The sequence below is a fragment of the Trachurus japonicus genome, chromosome 13 (genome assembly GCF_045865225.1).
Source record: "Trachurus japonicus isolate A0001 chromosome 13, Traja_1.0".
Classification (NCBI taxonomy): Eukaryota; Metazoa; Chordata; class Actinopteri; order Carangiformes; family Carangidae; genus Trachurus; species Trachurus japonicus.
Genome location: NC_140919.1, coordinates 15531884 through 15544026, shown reverse-complemented (window position 1 = coordinate 15544026; position 12143 = coordinate 15531884). Strand labels below are relative to the sequence as shown.

Sequence of the window (12143 nt, the reverse complement as noted above, 5' to 3'; positions counted from 1 at the left end):
GATTAATGAGTGCAAGTTGTTGTTTTGTCTCTAATTAGGTTTGTTGTTGTTGTTGTTGTTGTTTGTTGTTGTGGAACTCTGATCTCTGCTGAAATTTCACGGTTGAAATGTTTGTTGTGTTTGTTTTTCTTTACAGCCGATGATGTCGTTTAACCGTCTCCGTACTTTAATAGCTACACACACAAAGGCATCAACTGGAGAGATGCATGCAATGTGTGCATCTGCGACTACACACACACTCCCGGCAGAGTGACATGGGCTGGTTACTATGGAAACTACCTATATGCGGGGGTTGTGTGCTGATGAGCAAGTGATATGAGGGTTAGACTGATTGATAGGCGCTGTCAGGCCCGAACGGAAAGGACATCCATCCCCGGAGGTTCCTCGAGAGCGAGCGTATGTGTGTGTGTCTATCTAGTGTGTGTGTGTGTGTGTGTGTGTGTGTGTGATCTCCATGTCCTCTGTTTATGAGAGCAGAGTTCACACAGTCAGTGGATGAAGTACCAGCTGCATTAGACTGTACTTTCTGACCTTGGAAGCTGATTTGCTAAAGAGTGGAGTGAAGCCGCCGCTGAGCTGGTTCAACACGTACTCCCTGATTCGGGCACTTCACCAACGTTGATGCGAGTACAAATGAATCCACGCTCTGCCACATGTCCCCGTGGTGCTCTTACAAAGGCTTTTCATTAAGCACATGGGGAGTCAAATAAATCCACATCGCAGGCAGCAGCGCTCCGTTCTCTGAAACCTCCCTCAGCTGCTGCTGCTCACCGGTGGGTTTCATTATTTCCCCTTGCTGCCGTTTCAAAAGGTCACTTTCCAGACCACAGCCGAGGAATTCAAGGGGTTGCACCACAAAATGGGGAGAGAGATAAAACAAAATATCCCTAAATAGATAAATCACGATAAAGTTCATCATCATTTATCCAGGCAGCGACATTTGGGTAAAGATTTCTGCTTTAAATGATCATCCCTGCATAAGCAGAGTCGATGTTTATCAGACGAGCTCCTGTTTCCTTTTTTAGTCGTGTTTGTGTGTCCGATGCGCGGTGGTCGTGTCGCCACAGCCAGGGGCCGCGTTCGGTGCCCTGAGGAACGCCTCAGGTGTCTCGGTGGGTCTGAACGCACCCCCAGACCAGACGTCACGTATTTTATAACCTATTTGTTTGTGGGCCTGTGGTGGACTTTTAATAGACTGTGTGCAGAGAAACGGCCCAGTCAGTCACACTGTGTGTGTGTGTGTGTGTGTGTGTGTGTGTGTGTGTGTGTGTGTGTGTGTGTGTGTGTGTGTGTGTGTGTGTGTGTGTGTGTGTGTGTGTGTGTGTGTGTGTGTGTGTGTGTGTGTGTGTGTGTGTGTGTGTGTGTGTGTGTGTGTGTGTGTGTGTGTGTGTGTGTGTGTAGTATAAATGTGAGTGTGTTTGTGTGTTTTGGCCTTCATCTGTTGTAGAAAATGTTTTTTTTTTTATTGTGCGAAACATGAATCGAATCAACATTAAAAAGTCATGTAACGTTAAGATGAGATTAAAAAGACTCAGCAGCACATGAGACACACTGAACACAGATGCAACATCTCGCTCCGGCCTTGACGCCGTGATTTATTGATACGGCCGTTTCAAGGCCTTTTGCCCTGAAGAAAACTTTGTTAAAACATTGGTCTTATCAATAAATTACAGCATCAAGGCCGCTGCTGCTGCTGCAGCTGCTGTGGTTTTAACTGGACTCATGTTGTCAAACTCGCTCACGGAGAAGACAACAAATTCTTCTTTTATTTATTTATATATATTTTTTGTCTTTCTTTTTTTTCTTTAGCCTGTTGGTTGGTGTGTTGATTGCTTGTTTGCATGCGCTGATGCGGCGGCTCATGTCCTTCACACAGCGTGGCCGTGGGACTCTGAGCAGCAGGAACTCTGCTCCAGCAGATGGTGCTTCCAGGTGGAGCAGCTTGACATCCCATAACGGGGCAGCAGTTAAGAGTCTGTCTGTCTGACATTGCATAGACAGCACTTACCTCTGAAATTGGGTGGGAGGGAAGTTGTCACGTCCTGCTGCCTGGCACACACACTGACAGCGCTGATGACGTGTGTGTGTAGTGTGAATATTTGAATATTGCTGGCTGCTGCTGCTGCAGCTGCTTCTCTTCCCACGTGCCATTAACATGCAGGTGAACGCAGTGGAAGTTAGAGAAGCACTGAATGAAATCTACGGCTGGAAAAGGAGGAAATTGAACAGTTTGAATTCTTCTCTGGTTTATGAGGTCACCGACACAACGAAGTGCAGTTCATCATGTTTGTGTGATCATGGGTGAGGATGTTGGTGTGCTGCTGACTGTGAGGTTGTGTTGTTGATGAAGGAGTTCATATCAGCGTGAACAGTTGTGACTGACTTAATGGTATTTTCTATATAGATAAATGTATCTATACATCTCCTCCAGTGTGTGAATTGATCTATTGATCTGCTGCTTGTGTTGCAGCTCCATCCACTCAGTCATATTGAGATTATTATCTATGGAGAGATGCACATCTGTCCATACATCTGTCTGCTGACGCTGTGCACCGAGCATGTTTCTGTCCCTGCAGAGACAGAGGCGTGTTGTTTTCAGGCTGTTTGTGCGTCTTGTTCCCATGGAGATGATGATGTCTGCAGCATCACGCCTTTTTCCAGGGGTCAGTTGTCAGAGGTCAACAATGTGACAACCTCACAAAACAATTTTTTGCCTTGTGAGCGCATCTTCTCTGTGCAGATCCAGTAACTGATCCGATGTTGGGGGAGGAAACGTTTATCAAGACTTCACAGTACATATGACAGCAGTTGATATGATATAATATTATTCATATGTTGTATTATTCTGGATGGTGCATCTGTTTTACATTTTATTTTGTTCTCTCTTGGGTTTTTTATGACATAACACCAGACGTCACAGGATTTTATTGTTTCTTTTATTTTTTCACTGTTAGCTGCTTTCTCTCTTTTTCTTTAATGCGTCTTATTTTATTCCTATCTCTGCAAGCACCTAGTAACTTTGTTAAGAAAGTTGTTATTTAAATCAATATTATAATTATAATGTAGGCACCAGATTGTGACAACAAAGAAGCACACGATAAAAGATGATTTCTGTGTTTGTGCAGCATCAATTTTGATCCATTTTAAACTGTCATCTAACAGGAGTGCAGCGCTAACTCATAGGAAAGGTTTCAAGTGTTTATGAAAGACAACAAGTCGAGTCAGAATGAGAGGATTATTCAGTCTCTCGTCAGTCTAGTCTCAGGAGGAGGGAATGTGGTTTGATACCACATCATCTTGGACTTATAGAGACTTCGTTTTTTACACCAAAAAAAGTAAAACAAACAAATTCAGGTCCAGAGGTTGTGTGGTCACATGTTTTTTGTTTTTTTTCTGACCTCATACTCACCTTGTCTTCTCCCTCTCTGTGTCGCCCCCTCACAGCCGAGCCGCTGCCGCTCATGGACCTGTGCAGAAGAGTCGCTCGACTGGCGCTGGGCAGAGAGCGCATCCATCACATCGACACACTGCCACTGCCACAGACTCTCAAGAACTACCTCCAGTACCAGTGACCACACACACACACACACACACACACACACACTTACACACACACATATGGGAGGAAGCTGCAGCCTACTTATTGTAACCAACCTCCAAACTGAACTCCATCATAACCATCAGACATCTGCTGAGGACGTTGGACTACGACAATGAAAGGTGGTGAAGACGGCGGCGAGATGGTTTTGGGTTTTTTTCCATTGTTGTTTTTGTTTTTTTTGTTTACATCAGTTGGGCGTTTGTTTGTTTTTGTTGTTTTTTTATCTCTTTGTTTTCAGTTTTTTGTTTTTGGTTGTTTTTTTTTTCTTTTTAGTTGCTGACTGCTGTTTCTCTCCTGACCAGAAGACATGAAATGAAAAGAGTTAGAGATTAAAAGAGAATATTGCAATCCAGTTTCCTGCTAATCATATACGTATATGTATGGTCCATGTCTTCTATGAGAAATGCCTTCAGTGCTGTGGTTTTTTTAAGGCGACAGTTTACCCAACACGTTCTGTGAAGCTTCCTCGGAAACATGTTGGTATGTATATTTATATTTCCAGCAACACAGCAGGCTCTGTGGAGACACAACACAACAATCCCTTCAAGCTACAGGAGAGAGAGAGAGAGAGAGCATGAGAGAGAGAGAGAGAGAGAGAGAGACGGAGTCCACACAGATCTATTTTTGTTGGTGTGTACACAGTATAGCGCTCATGGATTACATGTATACAGTGTATGTATGACTGAATAGAAACAAAGCCCACAGTGTTTGCAGTAAGAAGAAGCGACGCTGACAAATGGGCACCCCCCTCCCAATCTACAGACTCAACACAATTCAAGTCTGTTTTGAGCGTTTTGAATCCCTCCTCTCTCCTGCCAGCTCTCTTTCTTTCTTTCGATCTCTCTCTTTCTCTCCATCTCTTTCTGTGTCTCCATCACTCACTCTCCATCTTGTTCGGTGAACCCGAAGGACCTCGTCCCGCCGTTGTCGGCTCTTTAGCTCCTGTAACGCTGATAGAGATTGATCTGAAGGTGAAGCTTTGTCTTCGACTGCTAATGTGCCTGCTCTGAGACAGCACACACATACAAACAAAGCACAGGACCCCCCACCCCCCAACCACCCTCCTCTTTTTACCCCCTATTAAAACAAAAAGAAACTTTTAAAAGCTGCTTTTTATTTTTATTTTCTGCCGTTTTCACCCTCATGTGGGGGATTTTATCCTGGATTTACATTTGAAATTTGTTGTCTTAAAATGAGATTCTTGTTTTTTGTTTTGTTTTTTAATGTTCTTTTTTTTTCTGTGGGACTGGACGTCTCGCCCCAATGGTGGGAGGATGTGCTGCCATTAGACTCTTTTAAATGTGAATAAGAATAAACTCAGTTTAACTCACACTGCCTCTCCTCTGTGATCTTTTTTGATGTCATCAAACCAACAGGATTGTAGATGTGCTGTGTTCATTGATCACTTGCTAAACCTCCTCCCTGAACAGGGATTGTCCATCTTAGCAGCCAGTCAGCAGCCTGTCGAGCTGCCGACTGCAATTTGGTATATAAACAGTTTGGAAGGTGTCTTTAATACCCTGTCAAAAACGCAAAAGTGCAAGGATTTAGTTAAAGGGACAACGAGGAGTTTGTATTTGGTTATAAAAAAAAGTCTCATTAATGTGGATTAATACGTTACCCACAATTGTTAATGGGCCCAATTTCGATGAATATATCGTTTTGTCTTTATCGTTATTTTGTTATTATTTAGTGGTCGACTCGCCCAGTATTTCCTAGTTTTGGTTTTGCGGACGCTGCCTGGCGGGGCATGGGAATAACGCCGCTTTCCAAAACTCCTTGTTCAATCATTTTGTCTGCTCAAACCGAAGCTAGAAACATTCGCACACACAGTCACAGTCACTAGCTTACCGTCCTCGATAGAAGTTAATCATTTTTAAAAGCTTGTCTTTGTCACTTTACTGGTAATTTGTGTTACTGCAATGCTGGAAAAATCGTAGCACTAGAGTGTGTATCTGGAATCCAATGGTGTCTTTAATGAGAACTTGGTGATCATATTTTCTGAATTCCCAGTCATCTTCAGAAATACCCACTGAAGTTGTAATTCTAACTCGGAAATTTGGAGGAACTTCAGTAAACCCAAGCTGTCAATCCGAGATGGTGAATAAAAGTTGAACGTCTTTTGTCGGTTTTCGTCGGTTTGTTAACCACTGAGTCTTGTTTTTCTAGCCTTACTGACACAATTGTGCAACGTCTTCCTGTAGATGTTGTTCTGTTGCTCATTCCCAGCTGAGCTCTGACCTCAGATTTGAGGTAAATCAAAACCAACACAAGCCTCCTGTGTTTGTTTATAGAGTTAGCTGGCAAACTTTTTTTTAAGGTTTAGTTGTTTTTAATCATTTTAAATGCTCCCATGTTTGTGATTTCAATGTTTTTAATACACAGGACAAACTTCCATGTGTTGTAATATAGAAGCCAAATTACTGCAGGTATGGTTTTAAGATGTGACAAAGTGATGGAAGGTGATTTCAGTTTCCATGTAAATGATGATACACCAGTAACGCACTGTCCACCTGTGCTGTTAATGTCATTCAGCGTACGTGTCTCCTTGACCTGGTCTTCACAGTGGGCATTTCCTCGCCGATGGTAAATGTGTTTACTTTGAAGCATACTGTGCTCCACATCTGCTGCTTTATTTTCAGACGCTCATCGTGATGTAGCTCAGGCCTGTTATAATAACGCTTGCCAGGCTGCTTTGAATATTTCAGAGCCTCTTAGGTGCGGATCACAGTCACCTCTATTCAACCTATGCTGGGGGAAACAAACAACAACAAGTTAGATCCTGCTGCGCCCCAGAGCTAGAGTCTAATCTCGAGTTCTCTCTTTCAGACTGAAGAGAAAAAAATGTGTCTGTTGAAAAACTGTTGTTTTTGTAAAGGAAACAATTTATTTAACGAACTCCAATCTGGATTCCATAAAAAAAAAAAAACAACAACCCGGAGACAACTGTAATCAAATCATGGTGCAGACGGCATTTTGGTGGTTCTTTTTTTTAAACGCCGCTTCATCATAGGTCATAAGGTTTTACTAGATATTATGAAAAAGTGGGTTTGGGACATTATGGTTCTGCTACTGTTTAATGAGTCAGTCTGATTCTGCTCCTATAACCTCAGATCAGTTTTATTCTCTCTAGCTTCTAGAGAATATTATTCATTTCCATGCCGATGATTTCCAGTTGTATGCATGTTGTGTAACCTGGTGAATTTTACAATATAATGCAATAAGTGACTGTATAGCTCATGATTTCCTGCTGTCATGATAAATCTGAAGCTGGATGGTTTTCCACAGCAGTTCAGTTGCTTGGCTTCAACCTAGAGATTGCATATAAAGACGGATGTAGCCTCCATGACATCGCCCACAGGTTTCTGAAGAGCAAAAACCTTGGTCAAGAAGCTCAGAGGGAGCTGCGGTGCCGTCGCCATCTAGGCAGTGCCCAATTTCCAGCTAGTCCCCAAAAAAACCCTCAAAATTAGTTATGAAGAAGGAAATTGGCTATTTGCGTCTAAAATCGTTTTTGGTTCCAAAAGTCTAAACATGTTAATTTCTGCTTTGAAGTCATGGGAGTTTATGGGGATTGACTCACATTTGGAGCCACCCTCATGTGGCCATTTGGGGAACTGAAAGTACTTGCACTGTTCATTTATTCAAATTCCCAATCAAAACTTTTAGAAACATCAAAAATGAGCTGAACACATTTTTTTGTCTTTATCTTATAACTTGAAAAACAGAAAGTACTGTGACGGATAGACCCAGTGCTGCTGTCAAGGCCTCCAGTCCAGATGCTGGTTGTACTGTCGTGTCATGGCAAAGCAGCTCCGGTCTGGACTCCCTATCCCAGGACAGGCTTTGAACACAGAACAAAGCCTGTTGTGTGATCAAAGTTCAGCTCAGCGTGGCTTTCCCTGGCACTGCCAACAGAAAACCCATTAATGTTGTGCAGCCCGGCCTGTGTTGATAATATCATAATCGCACAGAGAGGCATAGCTCCTGCTGCTTTTAGCCACGTCTGAGAGGAGGAGGAGGAGGAGGAGGGGGGTGGGGAGGTGACCTGCACTAACACAGGAGAATTGATGGACATGAGACTTTATAATGCTTTAATCATGATGATGGTAATGTGTCTGTTGACTTTAATAATGATATCTGGCTGAAAAACCGTGCGTTGGCGCACGTGTAGCCACCAGCAATTTGACATCAAAACAAAACTCAGAAATGCAAGTCACTCCAGAGAGACCCTGCAATTGATCCCCAGCTGTAGCTCTTGTGTCTGCAGCACGGCTCAGAGTGCAGTTCTCTTCAATAATGCAGGGTCCCGCCCTTTAAATGATTATTGAACAAGCCTGAAAGTTAAGGCTAATGACTTTGTGTGATCTGGTTAAAAGTGACTTGGCTTTGCTGGATCCATATTTAGCTTCCTGTTGACAGTGAAGCTTCACTTCAATTTCTCCGGCTGTCTTTCCCTCTGCCTCCTCCACATACTGTCAACTTCCTCTCTCCCGTCTCCATTTTACTCTGCTCTGCTCAGGCTATTTAAATCCGCCCATCTCTGTTTTCCATCACGGAGCTTTGCTGTAGCTTTGGCCTCACCTGCTTTAGTTGAAGGTAAGTCCAGTTATATGAGAACTGCTGGTGAGAGGGCAACGGCTACTGTTCATGTATCCTTCTTCCCTTCCATTCCCATACCCTATGCATATATGTTATACATATGCATATATGGAGAGCAGCAGCAGCAGGAAGGGGTACTGAAGAGGAGATGGATGGTTGGAGCCCGGTTGTCTGCCACAGAGACGAGCAGAGATCCATAATTTATGGAGGAAAAATCCTTCGCCCGCTTTGCTTGGTAAGTCATGTAAAAGCTAACATTTAATATTTCTCCTCACTCGTGGGTCTCTCCTCGAGATCACACGCAGCGATATCTTCAGAGGACAAATTCCTCAAAGTGGTGGATGGGTTCTTTGACCTACTTTTTTTCCCTTTTTTTTTAAAGGAGGCAATTCATTGCATTCATGATCAAGCAATCAAATCCAATCCAGCAACAGCAAGATCAAAGAAGCATTGTCCCTCCATGTTTTCTCCACTTTCTTGGGCGCTAGGTTTACAATTCATCTTAAAAGTTAACAGTTTAGGAAATAAAATGTTTGTTTTTTTCTCTCAGCTCAATGTGAAAGTCTTGACAAAGTGAAAATTGGTAGGAATTAAAGCCGCTGTGTGGAGACTCTGACTCTGGTGCTGTTTGCTGATGGTCGCCCATCATCAAACAGACACAGTGACAGACAGCGATCCCAATCTGCCCACTCCCACAGATCTGTCCTGCACAGAACTGGCAACGCATGCTGCACCGGAGTTCACTGGGACTGTTGAGCACAGAAATGTACACCATCACCACCTGCTTCTAACTTCTTATCCTTTTCATTTGCTCTTGAATTGCAGAGCTGTTGTTACCTGGGCTGGGTCGTGGAAGTCGTGGCTGCAGAGTCAAACAAAGACCCTGGTGCACGTGTGAGGAATTTTCATGATGTTGCATTATTAAACAATGACAATCCAACAGGCACTTCACTTTAAAGCACAGTTTACTCAGAAGTGTGCCCTCCCAGCTTTGACTTAACAGGGTTTGTGTTGGCTTTAGAAGGACCTATTATCAGGTTTTGCTGTTGCTATATAGGAATTATTTGCTTTGGCAGCTGTTTACTTAGCAGTCTAGAAGAAGCTCTGGGAGTTCAGCAGCAAGTTTTATCCCTTTACTCACTCAACTCTGTCCTAATTGATAGAAAGTAAAGCCATTGTTGTCTTTTTCACATTTTTCATGCTAACCAGCTAGCCCTGGATCTTCCTGTCATCTTCTGACAGCAACTAATTTGCAGGTTTCCATCTATCCATCAAAAACACAACTGGGACTGGTTGGGCAAATAAAACTTGAGCCTCTCCTCGAACAGCATTCCTCCAATTAAATATAGTGATGGATTTCCATTGTTTGTGTGTCTAAAAAAAAAATCTGAAATCAATAGCTATGACCGCGCAGTAACACTCCTTAGAATCGAGGACACATCGATATACAATAATGGAAAATAGGGCAGTGCACACACTGCACAACATGTAAATATGCCGAATTGTAGCTCAAATGTTAATTTCCATCCGTAGTCCCATTTACATAAAAAACAGTTTAAAACAATAGTACAATACATAATAGAAAAGAAAAAAAAAACAATTTATTTTAATAGATTTATTTCCCCAGTCAGTGGGGGAATTTTCCCATTTGTTTTTGTTAAGATACGACTGAGAAAACCCCTCAAAACAACCAAATTGGCCTCAGATGTGATGTAAAGAGTAACTTTTTGTTCATTTGATGAAACTACTGAGGCAGTGAGTGAGTGCAGATTCGACAGTGTGCAGTGGGAGCAGTGACAGCACTCTGTCAACCCAGCTATCAGCCCACAGCTCAAAACACTCTTTTAAAAGATACCTGAACAGAGTGTTCTCTGGGCTGGAACAGCGCGCTGATATCTGGAGGAGAAAGTAGAGAAGAGGAACAAAAGATTGCCAGAAAAAGGGAAGGGAAAGGAGAGGAGAGGAAAAGGAAAGGTGAGGGAAGGGAGGGGCGAGGGGATTAGTGAGGGAGAGCGAGCCAAGCTGAGGGAAGATGGGTACTGTAGAGTGACAGAGAGTGACAATGGGGAAGGGGGAAAAAAATAAAGATGGAAAGGGAAATTCAAGAAGGTGATGGTGGAACAAGTGAAGAAAGGAGGGCTATTTTCAGCGGCGCTATGTTCTTTTTTTCTCCCTTTTTCAACATCTAAGCATCTTCTTTTTCCTTTTTCTTTTTTTTTTCTTTACCACTGACTATATGGAGGCACAGAAATAAAAAGACACAGAGGCGAGGAGCTGCACTTGGCTCTTGTGTTTGGTAAACAGCAGCTTAATGAGCACATAAATGGTCAGAAGAACATTGAATTCTAATTCCGGCGGCACTGGTGGTGGTTCAGTGTTACCTGGGCGCCGCCGTACGAGTCTTATGTGAAGATGTGCATGAGTCACACTCTTATCTCACTGTCACATACACAGTCACAGCAGGAGAACTCAGTGTGAGGCCCAATAATAACAGTGTGGTGCCTTTTCTTATCCATACTTCATCTTTCCTCCGTCTTTCTCCTTCAGTTCCATCTTTCTCTCTCTCTCTGTATGTTCAACTTTATTTTCTTTTATTGTTATTTATGTCTATTTTTTCTGTATGGAAACAAAAACAACAGAATTTGCAGGTGGTACTGTAGGTGTAATTTCTTATTCTTTTTCTCGTTTTCTTTCTCTTTCTCATAGCTCTTCAATGGAAAAAGTGTAAGTGAGAAGTGAAACGGGCTGCTAAGAAGTTCCTGTCCAGTGTGCTTGTTAATATTTTCCCAGGGTTCCTGTTGGACCTCCTGCCTGCTATCTCAACCTTTTCAAATGTCACCCGCTGCCTGTTAGGCAAAAACAAACCACCTTACTGCAAGGGTGCATCTACAATTAGTGATAACTTGTCCGCAGGCACACACACACACACACACACACACACACACATACGTACCTAGTTTAATTACTGGCCACAGCCTACAGGCAGTACAGCTGTGTCTCATGTGGGTGAATATGTTGAATACTATATTGGTCTCATGTGTGTGTGTGTGTGTGTGTGTGTGTGTTTGTGTACGTATTGGCAGTTTGATCAAACCGGTGCCTGAGAAGATCATTTCATAATCTCGTCAGGGCAAAACACACACACACACACACACACTGATGTCGACTCCACTGTCACTGACTCTGGGCCTAAAGTCTTGTTTAAATCCCGTCCATCTGCACACACACATACGCACACATACACATACATCTCTGTGTGTGACGTCAGTGTCCGTGCCCACCGGCCACTTCTGTTTCCTCAGCGCTGCGTCCACTGCAATTTATGTAAATACACAGGCAGCCAATAACAGGAAGCTTTTAGGGTTCGTGACCTTTAATGCTGCTTTCCTGCTTGTTTTATTTCAACATAAGGTGTTTGCTCTTTGACAGATAAGACTCTTACTCACCGGATCCCTCGGGGTGTGAAGGCTGGACGGTCACGTTTTGGTCACGTGTGGTTGTGTGAGTTTGTCATGTTAGTTTTAAGTTGATCATAGACAATCACATGTGGATGGGAGCTCAGATCACATCGCAGTCTGCACATCAGCATCTGACCCCACATGTGGCCTTGACTACAGCTTGAGAAACCAGTGTGGATGGATTCAATGGTTGCTACGTTACTGCTGCCACCTTCTGGTCGTCTCCAGTTACTACAACACTGCATGTGGCTTCATTTAAATAATATGTGGGAGAGAAAGTTAACAGGGTATTTAGTATGTCAATGTAAGGAGAATCACAAAATTATGTTTTTCAAAAATAAACATCAGTATCAGTGCATTCAGAAAGAGTTCAGACCCCGTTTTCCCTCATAAATCTAAACCCACTATTCCCAGTACATATTTTGCAGTTTTGTCAATACTTCTTTAATGGGAGAAGTATGAAACAAAAAATAATATTAATC

At 42.9% G+C, this 12143-nt stretch overlaps 1 protein-coding gene across 1 annotated transcript in view; it reads left to right on the top strand.

Annotated features, from left to right (window-relative positions):
- Positions 1-4653, top strand: part of LOC146975736 (SPRY domain-containing SOCS box protein 4-like) — a 43579-nt gene extending 38926 nt beyond the window's left edge. Inside the window, exon 4 of the mRNA XM_085794967.1 lies at positions 3445-4653. Coding sequence (XP_085651093.1) covers positions 3445-3572 — 128 coding nt within the window. The 3' untranslated portion in view covers positions 3573-4653. The remainder of the gene's footprint in view (positions 1-3444) is intronic.
- Positions 4654-12143: the final 7490 nt, after the last annotated feature.